Here is a 20,270-nt window from a genome sequence, read left to right as displayed (position 1 = left end):
CAATTTGGGTTTGTGCTTCTTGGTGGGTGCTGCATTGAATAGCAGAAAGATCAGACGATTGACTCGTGTTGTGGAAGCTGTCACAAATCAGATAGCTATGGTACTTGGGAACATTACGGAAGAACTGCAAATTGCAAGAATTGTAGCACTCCAAAAGCTCGGTGTGGTTTTGGCTGATCGAGGTGGTGCAGGTCGCATCATCGGTAGCAGTTGCTGTGTCTTTATACCTGATCACTCACCTTCAGTTTATGATGCAATCTCTAAACTGCATAAGGTTGCTGCAGACATTCACCCAGAGACTGGTACATGAACATTTTCGAACTGGATATGGACACTCTTTGTTACTTGGGGCTGGGAGCTACTGACTATTCTATGTATACTATTGGTGATACTATTTACATGCTGTACTTGTATACAATGTGGTCCTATGATTTGCTCCATGTGCATCACTGCTTGTACACCTGCCAAAAGAAATATTACAAAAGAACAACAAATGCTAAATTGTGAAATTACTGAGATAATGAACATCAATGTACAGGATGCAGATTTAGATTACCCTAGATAGACGAATGTCTTCAGCAAATGCTGAAAGGGTCGTCTTTTGTAATTTAGCAATGATTAGGTTAAGCATTAGCAGAAGACATCTTGTATTTAGAGACTATCTTGTCCATTGACGGAATCTATTTTGTATTTCTGTCGGCCATTTTGTTTGCCATGTGCTCCTCCCCTGCTAACTACCGCCCCATTTCCCACCTCCCCTTCCTGGCTAAGGCCCTAGAGGCCTATGTTACTCAGGTCCTAGTTGCCTTCATCGAGGAAAGTGGTCACTTCTCTGATGGACGACCTCAGGGAGGGGCTGGATACCAACACGCCCCAGGCCTTGGTCCTTCTAGATCTTTCCGCCGCTTTTGACACGGTTGATCACTCCATTCTTCTCACCCGTGTCAGGGCGGCGGGCATCGAGGGCCCAGCTTTAGCCTGGATCAGCTCCTTCCTGAGAGATCGCTCCCAGGCCGTCCACCTAGCCGAATTCATTGCCCCTCCTCATTCAGTCCTGTGTGGTGTCCCCCAGGGATCCTCTCTCTCCCCGTTATTATTTCACCTATACATCTATCCCCTTATTTTTGCACTTCAAAACATGGAGGTCACTGTATACAATTACGCTGATGACCTCCAACTCATTTTTCACCTTTCACATTCCCCTGCCAATATACACAACTTCCAGTCGGTCATGCTGTTCATCAGAGATTGGATGAACGGTAACCATCTGAAACTAAATCCGGAAAAGACGGAACTTGTCGTTACTGGCAACACCCCCAGTCCCTGGTCCCCCAGCTTCTGGCCCCCTTCCCTGGGTACCTCCCCCACCCCCTCTCTTTCTGTAAAAACTCTAGGGATCTCACTTAATAAGCACCTTACTCCTCACACTCAGATTAATTCTGTTGTTTCTTCCTGTTTCTTTGCCCTGCGCACTATACGCAAAATGTCCCGGTTTTTCTCTGTCCCGGCCCTTAAACTCATCCTGATGGCAATGGTTCTGTCCCGGCTGGACTATGGGAACACTGTATACAATGGAGCTCCCGCATATGCTTTCTACCGTCTCCAGCTTGTCCAGAATCAGGCCGCCCGCCTGATCCGTGGCTTACCTAGATTCCACCACGTTACTCCCCTCCTCCAATCCCTTCATTGGCTCCCCATTAAAGAGCGGGCCCTCTTTAAATTGGGGTGCACTACCTTTCAGGCCTTGGCGGGGACTGCCCCTGACTTCATCTCCTCCCCCATCAGTGCTTATTGCCCCAACAGAGAACTTAGCTCCTCCACTAAATTTCTGCTTTCCGTTCCCCGTTTTAAGAAAAAGAAATCCGGGGGCATGAAATTTAGGGTCCTTGGTCCCATCTTTTGGAACTCTCTTCCCTTCCACATCAGATCCATCCCTTCTTACTCTGATTTCCGCAGAGCACTTAAGACTTTTCTTTTCTCCCGTGCTTTTCCATCTTAGCACCTTGCACCCCCGATTACTCACCTCTGGCTAAGCGTCCTCCTAGCGCCATGAAACCGCATGGTATAAGTGCGCTATACAAATTGCTGTAAATTCAAATTCAAATGTGCTCTGTCCTACCTTCCTGTTAACCGCTCTTGAAATCTGCCTAGAGACAAGATATATTTATCCTCTTCTGCTTTGTACATGCCCAGTTGAGCTTACAACTGTCGCCAACCTCTAACTGTCAAGATATGTCCACCAGAATTAGCTAACTGTCAGCCCTTCCCACTTGTTGCTAGCACACTCTCTGTATGACCTTATATGTTTTTGAAACCAGCATTCTGTACCTTGTACCGCCTTCATTTTAGCCCCTGTGTGGGCTTTAAAAGGACCAAGCTCCTTGTAGTCCGTGTGCTACCTCATACTCTACCGAAGGGTGTTGTGTGAATGTAGTTCCCCCTCATGAGGTTTAATAAACTCTGTCTTTTCTTTTCCAGTTTCTGTGCCAACTTCATGCTATTGGTCTAAGGACTCTGTGTAGAGAAGGGCGAATCCCTTGCACTAGTAGGCCTGGCTGAGGCTTGGTACCACAGTATGGCTGTCCATGGCTGGCCAAACCAAGAAATAAATCTTTGTCTAAGTTTATTTAAAAAAATATTTAGTAAAATAAACTTAGGCAATGCTTTACATTCTTTCGACTGTGTACTACGTGAGTAACTCAAGCTTAGACAAGACATATGATCCAATCAAATGCGGCTTCAAAATAAAAACGAGCGCTTCTTGTAACTGCCCCCTTTTATTGTTCGAGGAGCCCACAACTTCTCTGATTGCCATGGAAACATGAATGACCTTTCAGAGAGCTGCATTGTAAACTTTCAACACAGCTATGAAGCATGGAGCCTGCTGACTGATTGGGTGGGGGAGAGAAAGCAGAGAATATTGACAAGAATGAAAGGAAAACCAGCTCTCTGCTCTTGAAATGAATGCAGTGCTGAATGTCCATAATTATTAAAACAAATAACCCAGCAGGAGCCACGGTGAGGGAGGCAGCAGTAAAAAAGGCAGCAGTAACACAACTATGGCATTCAGAGTAGGCGGGAGGAAGAATGCTATCTTTGAATGTAAGCAGAGAGGTTGCTGAAGCTAAACACAGACAAACAGTAACAGAACAGGAAACCAAGAAAAAAATAGTCTTCAAAAGAACAAACAAAGAACAGTAGCTGAATGGACAGTACTACATCACTGCTCTGTGGGAGGAACAGAAGAAAGAAAGGAGGGACAAAGATGCAGGACTGACCACTAGCAAGTAGCGATTTTTGAAAGACACTGACATAGACCAATGAAAACAAAGGTCAAGAAAGGGGATGGACTTGATCCCCACCAACCAATTACGATATGTACCTCTAAGAGTATAAAACCTAGGAAAAACACCCACAAGTATTACATTAAACAAGAACAAGGTTATCTTAGTGTTGAAGAACTGTATAGTATAAACATATCCCCGATTCCTAATATCAATGGTTGCTCCAATGCATAAAGGTTGATCTCATTCTCATACCTTCATGAGCACTACCCAGAGCACTGTCTCATGAAGGTATGAGAATGTGAAGGTGATGGTGAAAATAATAACAATATTTACAATGATGAGACAGACCTGTCTAACAATGTGTCAATAGACCAACTAAACAACCCGAGTAGGGAGATGTTATGAATACATATAGAGTTTTCCACTTCTGGGCATAAATAATAGGTACAGGTCAACGTACAGATAAAGGCGATGTTTCGACCCCAGAATTTGATGGAACGCAATCAGTTCCCTACGGCTGGGTCTTCCTCAGGACAATGGAGGGAGCAACATACAAGGTAGGTAAAATTCTCATTAATAATATTTCAAAACAAGTTGGAGGGTGGATGTATGATTGGAAATATGAGGCATCAGAGCTCACCTCAGTCTTAAACTGCCGGGTTGACAGTAAAGAATTAAGAACATGGGCTGGGTAGCTCCAGGTGTAGAAAATGGTACAACCTGCTCATACAGAGATCAGTCTGAGATTGTTGATAGTTGAGCTGAAAAGTAAGTAAAGGGAGGCACATTAGTGGTGAATACAAGATCAGCAATACTAAATTTCACTAGAGTAGTCGATACTCACTGATGAAAGGCTTTCCAGGATTTTTGCCAAGAATTGCGAAACCTCTAGGGACACTAGGGCATGACGGATGAGTCAGGATTTAATCCAAGACAGCAACTTGCGAACAGTGTGGCAAAGAATGTATCTGCAGATTTCTAAATAGTAAGGTGAGGGCAGTTAAGCTCAAGAAAAAAGGGGGAGCGTAAGTTACATGTGTACATTGCTGTAAGGAGCATCTCATGTCATTTGAGCGCCCGGTATAGTGTGTCCTGAAATAGACCACACGCTAGCGTTCATTCTGCTGCTACTAGGTCAAGGAGGCAGCTGCTAGCTGCAGTGCACATCCACGGTGGTGTGCGTCACTGCAGACACAGAACCAACCGCGTGCGGTGAAAGAAAGGCTTGGTTCAGGTAATGGAATGAGAAAAGGAGACCTCAAGGGATATTGCCTTCCCTAATTACAGTGTGGCGTCAAGGGGCTGATTTTAAATACAATTAAAACATCCATTCGGGACCATTAGAAAATACAATATTGACAAATGAACCATCTCAGGTCACATTTACAAATGCAATACTGGCAACTGAAGATACAATATGCTCATGGACAATGCAGATAAATGCTAGACAACGCTAAATAATAGGTGATCGACAAAAGGGCATTGAAGAATCTAAGGTGTATCGTAAAACATAAAACAACGAAGACTTAAATGAAATACTTTGCCATGCATTAAATAATTGATACAATGAGACACAAAGAAACACATTAACCTACAAATTAGAAATTTACCAATATAGACTAAAATGAATAGATTGGATAACATACCCAACACACATGAAATTAAACACTACAAGCAAGGATTCTCTATGGTTGTACCAAGCTCTTTTACAAGCCTTCTTAAGCAAAGATTTTAGATATACTCTCTCTGTGAGTCTTCAGATTCCGTGAAATAATCCCGATGTGCAATTCCTGCAGATTATAAGAAACTGACCAAAGGGCAAGTTATCCCTAAGACCCCTAAGGGTGGTGACTACTGTTCTGTAGAAGCATGTTTCTTTCAGTCCCCTTTTTATAGAGTGTAGCATATAGCTGGTTGTTAGCTACTCTGATGAAGATGCCAAGGCAGTTGATCATTTAAGAACCATATTCAATAGTGAATTGAATATCTGATGATCTCTCATTGAGCCAAGAGTGAAACGCCTTGAGATCAGTGACATGGCCAGTCCAAATTAGAAGAACATCATCTATGTAAAACTTCCAAAGTAGGATATGATCACGGTAGGGATTAGGGATTAGTGTCACAGAAGATTAAGTTATTTTCAACATGGTCCATATACGGTATTCACCTGTTACAACGCATTTTTTACTCCGCACTACCACTACAACGCAGGCATTACAACGCATACCGTTACAACGCATTGCGCTGGGGGGCGCTCTAGGATAAGAGGTAAGTTTAATTTACTATCCAACACCTTCCCTAGGGTCCACGGGGACTGGAGTTAGAATAGTAAATTATACTTACCACTATCCAGCACCCCAAAGCGCTATGCGTTGTAGCGGTATGCATTGTAAATACCGCGTTGTAATGGTACGCGGAGTAAAAGTATGCGTTGTAACGACATACATCCTCCATATACAGACTAGCCAGGTTGGGCTAAAAGCTAGCACCGATCACCACACCTTGAGTTTGGACATACAATTCATCATCGCTACTTCCAGCAGTTTTAATATGAATTTAGTTGGGACCTCTATGGGCCTTGGTCAGGCATCCAGTACCGACCTCATCACATCGAGGGCAGGCTTCTGGGGAATGTTAGTATAAAGGGATACAATGTCCATTGTTACCAGAATTTGCTAGGCTGGATTGAACGTTAATTTATCCACCAATCGGATGGTTTCCATAGTATCCCTTAGATGTGCTTTAGTTGTGCTTTAGTTGACTCAGCATGTGGTTTGAGGAAAGAATCCACATCTTTAAATTTTACGAATGGGCCGGAGCTCTTCTGTGAAGGATTATGGGGGCTAGGATCAATCTTAGTCCAACCTTGATGATTCTAGGACATTATAGCAAGAGCAGCATGGGTACCACACAGATGTATTTTATATTCATATCAGTAGCTGTTGCAAGGATATTAATTGCTGCCAGATGGAAGGGTCTGAAGCCCCCATCATTTCAGGCCTGCCTAGCCCGTTTTTTGGGTATTTTTTAATCAAGAGATGGCATTAAATAAATGTAGGGGCAGAGAAGCTATGAAGATGGCGGAGAAAATCTGGGCTCCTTTTATGGATTAGAAGAATAACACCTGTGGTGTAATCAACTTTCTGACCACCTATAATTCTTTTAGCCCTGATCAGCAGCAGAGAATACTTTTTTCCCCCAATTTTATGCAGTTGGTACTGGAAAGGTGGCTAGCCACCCTAGGATACAGTCCTGGGATTACCTAGATTTCTTCATAGGTAGCAACTGGCATTATAATCTATTATAAACAAGGATGACATGTATTATGCATGATGTTCTTACCACTATGTATTTTTTGGTGTGCAAATTTATGAATCGTAAGTAACTATATTGTCTTAATCATGATATTTGCACATGTATGCTTTTATTCTGCTTCATTTATAATATGAGTCTCTGGGTAATTAATAAATAACATTTAAAAAATGTAACTGCATATTTTAGGGATATTATGGAAACCATCTGATTGGTGGATGAATTAGCGTTCAATCCAGCTCATCAACTGCTGGTAACGATGGACATTGTGTCCCTTTATACTAATATTCCCCAGAAGCCTGCCCTTTATGTGATGAGGTCGGTGATATCTTGCCATTTGGTCAGTTCCTTAGAATCTGCAGGATTTGCACATTTAGATAGGATTATTTTACAGAATCAGAGGACCTTTTGGTAAGACTTACAGAGAGAAAGTTTCCAAGATCTTTACTTAAGAAGGCTCATAAAGAGCTTGGCACAACCCTAGAGAATCCTTGCTTGAAGTTAAATCTCGTATTGACAAGCCCATGGAATGAATGATTTGTGTCACTACAAACAGTACACATACTTGTGATATTAGAAGTACTGTCAGTTGCTACTGGAGATTAATCTCTGATGATCTGGGCATAACTGCGCCACTGATGCACTTTTTTAAGAGGGGCAAAAGTATCAGGGACCATGTGGTCCAGTACTTTTTGTAATTCCCTAATCAACCCTCTTTACGCACTTTGTGGAACCTATGCCCCAATGGGGGTCATTTTAAATGTGGCCGTTGTAAGGCCTGTGAACTCAACACTGAGACCAAGCAATTTATATATAATAACTTTTCCATTACACTTAAGAAACACACAAATTATAATAGCAACAATGTGGTGTATGGAATTGTTTGCCCATGTGGTCTGCTATATATTGGACAAACCAGCCAAAAGCCTGGTCAAAACACGTATTCTCCAACACTGCAGTAAAGTGCAATGCGGAGTTTCAGGGCCGCCCCTAGTTGAACATTTTCAGTCATTTCATCATTCTGCGGACAGCATTAGATGGGTTGTCCTTGAAAAGATCGCACTGGGCCCTAGGGGTGATAGTGTTGCTGACAATATGAGTCTACGTGAATGCAAGTTGATGCATTACTTGGATACGCTCAAACATGGTCTGAACGAACAGGAGCAGAGTGCAAGACAGTTCTATTTATGTCCCTTTAGTTCCTATGGGGTCCTTTTCTAAATGCTGTGTGTTGCTTTTAATTCTCATGTGTGTATGTTATGTCATCCAATCTATTAATCTAGTCTATATTGGTTGGTTTCCAATTTGCAGGTGTTTGTGTTTCTTTGTGTTTCATCATGTCCTTTAGTTAATCATTGGATGTAAGTCGGTATTGTTTTATGTTTTATGTTACACCTAAGATTCTTCACTGCCCTCCTGCCATTGTAATTTCACATACCTTGTGGATCATCTAGCATTTAGTGTTGTCTAGTCTTTAACTATATTGTCCCTGAGCATATTGTATATTCAATTGTCAGTATCGTATTTGTAAATGTGACCAAATAGAGGATTCATTTGTCAATATTGAAATTTCAAATGTGACAGAATGGATGTTTTTTATTGTATTTACACTGATCCTCTTGACGCCACACTGCAATTAGGGAAGGCAATATCCCTTAAGGTCTCAATTTCTCATCCTGTTACCCGAACCATGCCTCTCTTTCACCGCCCGCGGCCGGTTCAGTGTTTGCCGTGACGTACACCACTGCGGACATGCACTGCAGCTAGCGGCTGTTTGCCTGACATGGTACCAGCCACTTGTATGCTAGCTTGTGGTCTATTTCAGGACACACTAAACCGGGCACTGTCAAGATGTGAGACACTCTTCAATTTCCTTCTTCTATACGCTCCTTGTAGCGATGCGTGCATGTAGCTTACGCTCCCCTTATTTTCTTGAGCTTAACTGCCCTCACCTTATCTTTTAGAAATATGCAGAACATTCTGTGCCACTCTGTTCACAAGTTACTGTCCTGGATTAATTACTGACTCATCCATCGTGCCTTAGTGTCCCTAGAGGCTTGCAATTCTTGGCTATGATCCTGCAAAGCCTTCCATTAGTGAGTATCGGCTTCTCTAGTGAAGTTTAGTATTGCTGATCTTGTACTCACCACTAATGTGCCTCCCTTTACTTAAGTTTCATCTCAACCGTCAACAGTCTCAGACTGATCTATGTATGCCGAGGTTGTGCCATTTTCTGCACCAGGGTCTACCCAGCCCATTTTTTTAGTTCTTTACTGTCTGCTCTGCAGTTTAAGACTGAGGTGAGCTAGCATGCTATGTAATTTCATTTATACACCCACCCTCCAACTTGTTTTGCAATATTATTGATGAGAATTTTACCTACCTTGTAAGTTGCTCTCTCCATTGTCCTGAGGAAGACCAAGGTGTAGGGAACAAATTGCCTTCTGTCCACTTCTGGGGTCTTGACGTCGACTTTATCTGTACCTTGACCTATACCAATTATTTATGCCCAGAAGTGGAGAACTCTATACACATTCATACCGTTTTGCTACTTGGGTTGTTTAGTTAGTCCATTGAAACATTGTTAGACAGGTCCGTCTCATCATTGTAAATATTGTAATTATTTTCACCATCACTTTCACATTTTCATACCTTTGCAAACACTACCCGGAGCACTGTATCCACTTTTATACGTTGGAGCAACCATTGATATTGTGAATCATGGATCTAATCATACTATAAACTTATTCAAAATTAAGATAACCTTGTTAATGTTTAATTTAATGCTTGTCTTTGTTTTTCTAGGTTTTGTTCTCTTAGAAAAACATATTAGTCAGCTGGACCACCTGTTGTACATATCAATATTGGCCCAGGTCAGGCTGCCTACTGGGTTCACCCTATTGGTGTGTAACAACACAGACCGATTATAGCAGGTTTCATAGCGAGAACTGCGCTGTCTAGCTTGACCTAAAATAACATTGGTGCCCTGTAAATTTACTGATGTGGTTAGGCATCTCAGATTAATTCATCTCGTTAGGGGTGCAGCGTTCACTTTACTTTTTTTGTAAATGTGATGGATTTAGGCATTTTTCAGGTAGGTGTCACACTAACCTTTCCAAAGTAAGGACAGTACCAGCACTCTATGCAATTCCATAGTGGGCTATTGAGACATGCCTTAGTGACAGGGATCTTCTCTTATCCCCACAGCACCCAGAACGTCCGAGGAAAGGTGGTTGCTCATCAGTTATTTCAAGTATTCACTGGTATGATCTGCGGAGATAAACAGAAACATACTTACACTTAACAAAAAAAATTACCACATTAATTTATAAAGCAAACACACATCACATCTTTAGTGTGCCTGTTACCTGTTTTTTTTCACATACCTTCAAATTGGAAAATGTGTATATAATCAGCAAAATGCCCTGGATGTGTCATGAATACCAAGCTCCATATGAACAAGCACATCAAAAGCCTAGGAAAATCAACACATCTAAAAGAAAATGAAACCCTCTGTTCTTCCAGTGCATTTTAGGACTGGGGTTCATTGACCTTACCCATATTGATGGATGTGATGCTGCCTGTGCTGGTCTCCCACTGATCTACCAGAGAAACTGTACATGTAGCAGCCCATCTCATCTCTAATACATTAGACCATATCAAACCAATAGTGAGAAAATACCCCTGTTTTGCAAAGTTGTCCCCATTTTTGTGAACTGAGGATGCTGGTTTTATAACTCTGCATATTTGGGTACTGCTGTCCAGTCCTCAGCATACATGCTCTGACTTTTAAAGTGTAGTAAAATTGAATAATCCCAAATTAACATATTTTACATTTCCAATTTGGCCATACTATAGGATGCAGGTAAATACACCAATAGTTTAGAAAGTTAAATGTCACCTGAGGATTACTGCACTGTATTGTGGAACTCATTAGTCTGACAAGGAAAACATGGCGTCAGGCCTACACATATAGTCTGACTGTTGCTGCCTTTAGACCTACAGGGAGACACAGAAGCTTCTAACAGGAGAGAAACAGTACTTTTAAAGATGAGTTTTTTACACGGCGCAGCCAAATATACGTTTTTTAGTAGAGGACGCACATCTTTGAATTTGCGGTTTGGAACGTATTATGGTTGCCCACCGGCACGTTTCTCTCGCTTTCGTTGATCACATTATTAAGATGGCGCGTAGTTCTCCCTTTTGAATATAGAGAGTGGCTATACCAAATTGAGCTTTTAGCGGGGTGCCCCACCTTCCACAGAGAGGGGTGGTCCTATATAATGATAAATAACGAGCGTCTATACAAGGACTCAGACTTGAGGCATAGACGGCTGGTATTATAGAAGACTCTGGATAACACTTCGACCAGTCAGCTGTGGATTTTAGACTACCAGGACTACGAGGCAGTTTTGGTCTTGGATGAACAGTAGGACAAAGAGTGCCTTGCCAATCGCCTTGATAAAGTCTCAATGGAGACGAAACACGTATTGGCACAGTAGTAGTCATGTATGATGGATGTTTTAACAACAAGGAAATAAAATGACATCAATTTGAAGAAACTAGACGGAGTGGACCCTGTTTATCTCATTTAAATGTGGAACTTTTGTATGACTCAACTGAAATTGATTGTGGTTTAAGGGACAGACCTTTATGTATGGTTTATAGCCAAGTTCTCATAACAGAACTTGATTGTGGGACATATGGACGTTGGAGGGTGTGCTGTATGAATGCTCTTTTTCAATTAGACTTTAAAATAGTAACCAAGTTATTCCAATGTATGCCTTTTAGTCTACAGGGTAGGTTGCCTGTCATTTAAAAGTGAAATATTTAAAAGTTTAGACCTATATTCATCACATTTTTGTGTCACGCAGGGTGACACAAAACCTAGAATGAGATATAACATGCAACGCAAATCTGCTGTAATCCTGGGCAGCGCAAGTCGCTGTCTTGCATTACACTGCAGTGAAGGCATTTCATCCATGGAGCGTGGGTGTTCCCACTCATCCACCCATGAATTTTCTAATCATTGGGAAAGCATCAGAATTGTACACCTTCCCAATCGAGGCACAGCAAGGATAAATATCTGAACCTCTTCTTGTTGTTTTCTCTTTCTAGGAAATTGCCTCTGAGGAAGTTTTCATGCTGGAAGGTGTCCCTTTCTGCACAAAAAAAATCCTTCCTGCAATGCAGGCACCCTTGCACCACGGTACAAGGGTGCCTGCATTGGCACCAGGGTGCACTGTGTGCGCCAGCACAAGCAAAGGACAGAAATGTGGAATATCTTGATAGATATGGTGTAGTATTACTCTTTCATGGAGAACAGTGTAGTGCAGTATTGTGTCTTGCTGTGCTAATTTGCATGAAAAAACATACATTTAGGACTTAATGTTTGCATGCTTCTACTGTGACTAGCCTCCGAAAGCTACTTTCACTGCTAAGGCTATAGCTATTTCTGTGAAATAAAAATGGAGTACAGTTAGTATGCTAATTCTGCATCTGTTTTTACGGAATAAGCGACAGAGATCATTCTACCACTGTTGGCACTACTCATTAAAAATCAAATTGAATGGTAAAGTTGGGTTTTAATAAATATGTAGGAAAAGTTGCATTTCAAAAGTTATACTTTTTTGCCTGAACCTCCCCTCAGGCTAATTAAATTTAGCCTGCCTGCAGCTGGCCTCTCAGTGCTGCTGTGATGAGTTGGGAAACACAAAAGGTTTTCAAGGTGTTTAACTCCTTAGGTGCTATGGATGTGACATCCACATCCATCTGTAGCGTTCACAGCTGGGTGTTATAGAAGGAGAGGTTATGTTATGTTATGTTATGTTATTAAAATTTCTATAGCGCACAGCTGCCCCAGCAAAGGGGCGTCCTGGCGCTTTGACAGATGCTGTAACATAACACACAAAAGAAATTAGCTAGAAACTGGAAAGAGGAAAGTTTTAATCGCCTGCCTGAAGGCGAACATATCCTCAAGAGCTCGAATGTGTACTGGGAGCGAGTTCCATAGGCCTGCCGCTAGCACCCTGAAAGAACGGCCACCCATCCTGCTCAACCTAAAGCGTGGACAGACAGCCAGATGAAGCCCCTCAGATCTTAAAGATCTCGACGGCACATAGGGCGTGAGTAGATTGACAAGTGCCGGTGGCGAAGAAGTTTTCAAAATTTTGAAGGCCAGACACAGCGCCTTGAACATGATTCGCTGTCTGACCGGGAGCCAATGCAAGGCCATGATGGTTCCAGACACTGAACAGTGTCTGGGAAGGCCCACAATGGCTCGTGCCGCGGCGTTTTGTACTCTTTGGAGCCTAGAGGCCTCCGCTTGATTCACCCCTAACAACAGCGAACTGCCGTAGTCCAGCCTAGATAGTATTGAGGCCTGAACTACAAGCTGTCTGGTAGGGGGATCAAAGTACTTCAGGACTGGCCTAATACCACGCAATATTCCGTAGCACGTGGCAGCCACCTTCTTGGTGTGGTCCCTGAAGGTGAGCGCAGAATCCACCCAGACTCCTAGATTTCTCACTCCAGCCACTGGAATAGGAGTGACACCAAGCTCTGACGGCCACCACTGGTTACCCCATAGCTCAGCGTGCTTCCCTAGAACCAATACCTCCGTTTTGGTGGCATTCAACTGGAGGCAGTTGGTGCGAAGCCAGCTGGCTACTGCCAAGAGACCCGCACGGAATCTCGGAGCTGCTACCTCAGGGTCTCCGCTAAGTGTCACCGCTAGCTGTGTGTCGTCCGCATATGAGGCCATCGTAAGACCCCACTGTTTGACGACACCAGCCAACGGTTTCACATAGAGGTTAAATATAGTAGGGCTCAACGAAGATCCCTGTGGGACCCCCATCTTCAGGGGGTAAGTGGTGGATTGGCCAGGTGGTATAGCCACTTTAAAAGTACGGTCAGCCAGAAAGGACCGAAACCATTGGAGAGCGACATCAGTCACTCCCGCCTCCTGTAAGCGTTGGATAAGTATTTGGTGGGACACAGTATCGAAGGCAGCGCTTAGATCTAATAATATAAGCGCTGCAGTATGACCTGAGTCAAGTACCTGGCGAAGGTGTTCCAAGATGTAGAGTAATGCCGTCTCGGTACTGTGTCCTGACATCTAGATTCCAAGGGCCGGAAATCCCTCTGGCATGAGCACCAATGGGATTCTCTTTTTTCAGGTTGGGCTACTATGAAGAGTTTCCCCAGCAGCCTGAAACTGTTGTTTCATTTTTTTAAATGATGAACAGCATGGTGATAGCTTATTGATGTCCCCAAAAAATTGAAACTAAAACAAGCTGATCAGCTTATTTTACTTTCACTGCATAAGTGCTCGGGATATATCTCAGCCCCCCAAGAACCGATTTAACTGGGAAGGTATTATTAGAAAGGGGAGAATCTCACCCTTTCCAAGCAGGGACTAATCCACCAGAAGTAAGGGTTTATTTTTGAAGGGGGAGCAGCCGCTTTTCAATTGGCTAGTGCTCCTCCCTCCCTCAGGCATAACTGTCTTTCTGCCCCCTGAGAGACTGGTAGAAGAACTTTACCTCCAATCTGCCCCTGGGTGTTTCTGTTTTAATTGGCCAATACCTGTGGAGACCCAGCAAACCCCGAACCTTCTGAAAAATAGACACTGTGGTGAAGTCCAGGGAGGTGTGCCTGACGTGGAGCCCACATAGGTTTCCTACCCACAATGCGTGCAAACCTCAAACTTTATCTAAAACCATCCATTTTCCATGCATTTTTATGTAAACTTCTGGAATCCACAAAAGTTCGGCAACCCAGCGTTGCCCTACTTATCCAGTTGAAAAGGCTACCCCACTTAAATGACTCGGTCTAGCATAAAAGGCACTAAAAAGCAATGTGGAGCAAACCACATCAGTGGTACTGGAACTGGAATCATTTACCACCCAGTGACACCTACCATACTCTGACACTTCTGAAAACTAGGCACCCGTGGGAGTCCAGGATGGAGTGCTCCTTGTGGATCCAATGACATTTATTTACCCACAATGCCCTAAAAACCTCTCACTTTGCCTAACCTTTAATATCTGTGATGTAATCTGCAGGAATCCACAGAGATCCACAAGATTTCTACCACCCAGTATTCCCCTACTTGTTCTAATAAAAACACTATTGCCCACATGCATCAACGTCAATTGCATTCGCAAACGGTGCGAATCGCAATTTTCGGCCGTTTGCGAATGCAATTGACTAATTTAGAATGCATCATGCATTTCGCAATTTTAGGAATCGCAACCATGTTGCGATTTCTAAAATTGCGATTGCATTTAAGAAATCGCAATTTCAGATTTCTTTAATGCAATGCATGATCATTTTTTATTTGCGAATTCACAATTTGGAAGTGGTAAGTTTGCATGAAGTTGAACTTCATGCTAATTTACCGAAAACTTTCAAATATGCACAAATTGCATTCTTGAAAGTTTTAATTTACACACACACATGCCCTTGGGGCATGTGTGTGTGTAAATTGCAATCAAAGTTACATTTCAGGGGTGCAGGGAGGGTTTCTTCGGACCCCCCTGCACCCTTGAAATTGCATTCACATTTTGCGAATCGCAATTTGAAATTCGCAAAATGTGAATGCCTTCCCATTCATTCCTATGGGCCTTTTGGCCCATAGGAATCAATGGGAAGGGTTTTCCTTAATTGTGATTCGCAAATTGTGAATCGCAGTTAAGGAAAAATACTGAATCGCAAAAATAAATGCGATTTGTTCATGCATTGCCGTTCGCGATTTCTAAATTGCGATTCCTTAATTTTCTCAATTTAGGAATCGCAAACGGATGCAATGATGCATGTGGGCCCATATGGAGAGTAAACATGGGTGGTGGAGTAATTAGATTTTTCGGTGTGCAATAAAATTCCAAGCCTTACTCCCATGGAAAAAAAAATCTTTAAAATCGCTTACAGTGGAGATGCATATGCCCACTTTCTGCATCGTGTCGAAACTCACTGTTTCTCAGTGCATGCACGGAGGCCTTGATGACCAGAAAATCTGTCAGTCTGCCTCAGAATAGGAATGTTCCATGGTGAATACATGGTCGGGGGGGGGGGGGTGCCTCCTTCACAGGCCTGCAGTTTCCTTCAGGTGGAGTGAAAGAGTTTAGTGAGGCCATCGCACGGAGGAAGGAGGGGACACGCAAGGGGCTCTGCTCTACTCATAAGGTGTGCAGAAGAAGGTCGGCACCACATGCCCCCGAAGTGTAGGCCCACGCCCCCCACCTGAAATGGCCTCATTGAACCGGAACTCGGTGGAATCATTTCATTTTGTGGGGAGCTTGAAACCTCCTCTTCGCAGATCCATGTTCGGAGAGTACAGCACTGAGCAGTGTGTGTGGCCACTCCTTAAGTTCTCCTGAGCTCACTTGTGCCTCTAGGACCCCTGAGCTGTCCACCAGGACACAAGGCCAAGACATCATGGCCTGGCTGACAGAAATGCTTAGTCTGAGCATCTGCCTTTTCACTTTACCTAGCCGCAGCAACAGTGTAAAACAGGAGCCCAGATTACTACCGATGCCCAGGCCGCTGGCGCAAACCACCTCTTAGTTCCCATGGTGAACAGTTACCAAATAAAGAGACGGGAGCTGGAAGCAGGAATCAAGAACAGAGTTTATTTCTCATGAGGAGAGCCAGTCATTTCGGACACGAAGCACAGTGTCTTTCGGGAGTTGCTCTAACAAGTGAGCTGAGACTCCTTCTTTTATACCCTACAAAACACTCGACATTACAATCAGGGCAGTGTGACGCAAAAGAAAAGACATCCCTATAATCCTCGTGTCAATCCTACCCCATATATGTTCACAATAGGGACCCTTGACCTGCTGATAAGAGGGGAGGGCAATCACGCAGCTGAGTGTTCCGTCAACTGTTTAGGATGTGTGCGCCTGATCATAGCCCAGGGGGTGGGGTGGCCAGGATCAAAAGTGGGTCCTTTGAAGAGGAGTGACTTCATACAATAAGGGCAGTAAATGGTATCTCCTGGCTCAGGCGATGGCCTCGGACATGTGTGGTCAGCCGGACTCGGGGGAAGGGGTCATCAAAGGAGTGGTATTCATGCCGCGTGGACAATCGAGCGCGGAGGGAAGGCTTGTCAACAGAGGGGCATTCATGGAAGGAAAGGAGGTGTTGGTCAGGCGCGGCCGTGGCTCCCAAGGACAGGGTCTTGCAGAAGAAGAAGGTTTATGACTTGCCCATGTGAGGAGAAGGGAGGGGGAGCCAGGGTGGACACAGGGACAGAGTCACAGAGAGAGAGAGAGAGAGAGAGAGAGATCTTATGACCCGTACGTGAGAGAGCGGGGGCAGTCAGGTGCAACTGGGGAGGGCTATGTCAGCTAAGGCGAAGGATGCCTCTTCAAGAGGGAAGGGGGGGTTTGTGCGGGTCTAGCAGAAGGGTTGCCTTTCACGGCAGGGTCGCGCAGAGGGAGAGGGTTTCATGGTCTATGCATGAGATACGCGCAGGAGGGAAGCCGGGGATTCCAATGGGCAAAAGGCCAGGGTGCCTAGAATGGCTGTACATATGCATACGGGTACGGGCTCTTACTGGCAGAGTGATACGGTCAATAATTTACGGTTTTCATGGTGCTCACAGGGAGAGGAGTGGGAGAAGAAGGGAAATGAATGCTGTTTATGTACATCAATTTCTTCAATTTCCACAGTCGCCCCTTTTTACATTACAGCGTTCATTTTTGCAATTGATGGGGTTACAGATAGACAGGCATCGTTGAAGAATTAGCATTCGTTGATACTAACATTTGGCGTACAATCATAGACAGTTGAGGTGATGGGCAGAATGCAGCACATAGGAAATTGCATTTCGTTGAGTTCCTAACAATTAAGCGCACTACATAGCATAAACGTTTCTGACTTAAAAAATGTGACCAATGAACAGTTTTGACCAAGTAGTTGAGAGCGGAATTCAGTTCAATACACAAGATCTCTTCGCCACAGTGTCTTTTTATCAGTGAGCCATCACTGGTAGGCTCTAGTCCGTGTACTTTCGTTGGCGCTGTTGAGCACCGGCGGTGGAGCTATAGGTCCAGCTCGGTTCTATCCTTACGCGTTGCAGGGTGCGGTCAGTCCTCTGCTGTTAGACCACAGTCCTGTTCTCTAAACAATCCGTTTGGCGGCGCCTTATGCTCGGCACCTGTATTTCCGTGGCAACACCCTATTCCCACTTGAATGCAGTTCTTCCTTTTGGCAAAAAGTCGCGTGGAAAAGAGGGTGAGTGTGGTTCAAATAGTCGATAGGAGAGAGAGCGGAGTTGGGTCTGAGTTCCTGGGACACACAAAAGGGACCAAGGGAGCAAAGGATAACAAGCAGGCAGGCCCATCAATCGGGCCCAAAGAAGGGGGACAGAGACTCCTGGCACACGTGGGTTAGCAGACGAAGGGCTTCAAGGCGGCCCATCATTTTTCATTTTCCACGTTGAAATTGCGGTCTCGTCCCGTATCTTGTCGCTCTGCAGCTCCACCTTTGGTCGAGGTCACACGTGTCTCAAGGTCTGCAGCCAGGCTGTACGTCACGTCTGACCCTTCTCCTGGTAATCGTGAATCTTTGAATAGGTAAAAAAACAACTTTTTAGAGAACTGGCAGAAGAAGACATCTACGCATGTGAATTCCTCCCTCAATCCTGCGCATTTGGGAGATACGCTCATTGGTCACAGTCAGAGGTCAATTACCAGGCAGTGCATATGTCGGTATTCCTACTGAGTTCATGCTATCTTTATTCATTGTCCTATCTATAACTCAAGTGAGGATAAATGAGTTTCCCAACAACTGTGCATTTCATCATTATTCAACATTTCGGAGCATTTCCCTTCAAGGCTGGCTAACCTTTTCAAACAGGGCGGGGGTGTCATCATCGATAGTCAGGTAAAACAAGGTTCTCTCGAGGGACGACAGTTACCCATGGTCATCATTTTTATATCCGGGACAGCAACTGGGGTCTATCAAAATGGGGCGGGGATGCATCGGGCGCTCGCGCTTGGGTGAAGAAGGGGGTGGGGCAATCTGGGCGTTTTGGGGGTCAATCTAGACGTTGGCGTTCGTCTCTTGAAGAACAGAAATGAGGTGCCATTGACATACAGTTCCCCTATAAATGGCCAGATCTGGGGACCTTAGTCGTCTTACCTGTCCTTTCCTTCTCGGCCAATTCAAGTTCATTCATTTTGCAGAAAGGAGAGGTAGTAATATGGCGAGATACAATCATTTTAGTTTCGGTCAATTTCGCTGAACACCTTTGCGTTCAATAAGTATCCAATCAGACTGGTGCCGGTGGGGCACAATTTTACCACAAAGAGGGATAGAAAATAGGGAGACTCTCATAGAGAGTGAGAGTCGTCCGCAATCTAAACGAGCCATTCGGTACACGTATGACATGTAGAGAGAGAGGGAGAGATAAGGGGGTGGTGAGAGAGAGAAGACGTGTACGAAAATAGGTCATTTAGTGCGCTCACAACACAGAGCAGCAAAGGTCAGGTAACACGTAAATACAGACAGAGGGAAGACATAAATCCGTACATTACATACACACAAACTCAGACAAGGAAGACAGCACATGCATTTACATATATATAAGACATTCACGACAAAACAGAAAACAACAGGTGGCCAACAAAATCCATATTATATCCTACGTATCTTTACTATCCTATTTATCTACGTGCTTAGCTCTTTCTACCCTTCCCTCCTTTTCATTCTCGCCAGTTATCTCTGCGAGCGTTCTCAATTGCCAATACTTACACCTCGGTTAGTCGATCAGAATTTAACCTGGTCGCGCTATTTACCCATGGTTGGATCTTAAACCATTTTTCAGTTCCTTCCTTTGGTGGGAAGTTCTCCGGGCTGAGGCAACGGCAAGTATTGATCGGGAGAACAGTCGGACAGCTTGGCTATATCTATAAGAGTGTGAGAAAGGGGGCAGCGCATTTTGAACATCAGCAACATTTCTAACTTCCCAGACGGGTGGTGCCGTGGCACCCCTTACCCACATATTTTTCTTTGTTCTTTCCCTACCTAGTCAAACGTCTAGTTACATTGTCTAACGTGTTATTTCTAGTCAATTTTCGTCATACAGTACCCGTCCAGTTTCTATGTCAGTCCATCCTCCCAGTCGCTATGTTCTAAGGAGGAACAGTCAGGTTTAAGTCTACGTCTTTTAAGAAACTTATCGTTATAAGGACTATGCACATATTCCCTCCTTCCCCTTTCGTCAGTGGTTTGACCATCGCTCTCCCACACTTCAGCCGATGTTCTGACGTGACCTGCAGAAGGGAGGAGAAAGAAAGGGTGGGGGGCAGCATTCAAAGCACATCAGCATGCAGTAGTCCGAAAATGTTTTTACCTACCATATACTCGACCTATCTCCACATACTGCATTTCGTTACCATCTCGGCGTTTAAGCCCAGAGGGACCAGTAATGTCAGATAGATAATCATTGACGATCCGCGTATCTATATGAGTTACTTGGTCGCAACCCCTTTTGTTGGGTGCAAGGGTGGCGGTCAGGTGGTATTTCAGTGGTGTCGTTTTAAGGGCGTCTAAAACACTTTTCCGGCTGCCTGTGACACATAATGTAGCTGCTAAATATCTGGTCCTTTTTAACCTTGATCTTTCATCATACTTATTCTTTGCTCACAGTAGCAAAACATT

At 44.0% G+C, this 20,270-nt stretch overlaps 1 protein-coding gene across 1 annotated transcript in view; it reads right to left on the bottom strand.

The window, feature by feature from the left end:
• The window catches only part of LOC147701151 (sialic acid-binding Ig-like lectin 13), a 257,134-nt gene extending 247,268 nt beyond the window's left edge, over positions 1-9,866 (bottom strand). The window contains exon 1 of the mRNA XM_086928585.1: positions 9,711-9,866. Coding sequence (XP_086784711.1) covers positions 9,711-9,753 — 43 coding nt within the window. The 5' untranslated portion in view covers positions 9,754-9,866. The remainder of the gene's footprint in view (positions 1-9,710) is intronic.
• Positions 9,867-20,270: the final 10,404 nt, after the last annotated feature.

This window comes from Lissotriton vulgaris, chromosome 7 (genome assembly GCF_964263255.1).
Source record: "Lissotriton vulgaris chromosome 7, aLisVul1.2, whole genome shotgun sequence".
Taxonomy (NCBI): domain Eukaryota; kingdom Metazoa; phylum Chordata; class Amphibia; order Caudata; family Salamandridae; genus Lissotriton; species Lissotriton vulgaris.
The sequence above is the reverse complement of the archived record's forward strand: the minus strand, read 5'-3'. Positions and strand labels throughout refer to the sequence as shown.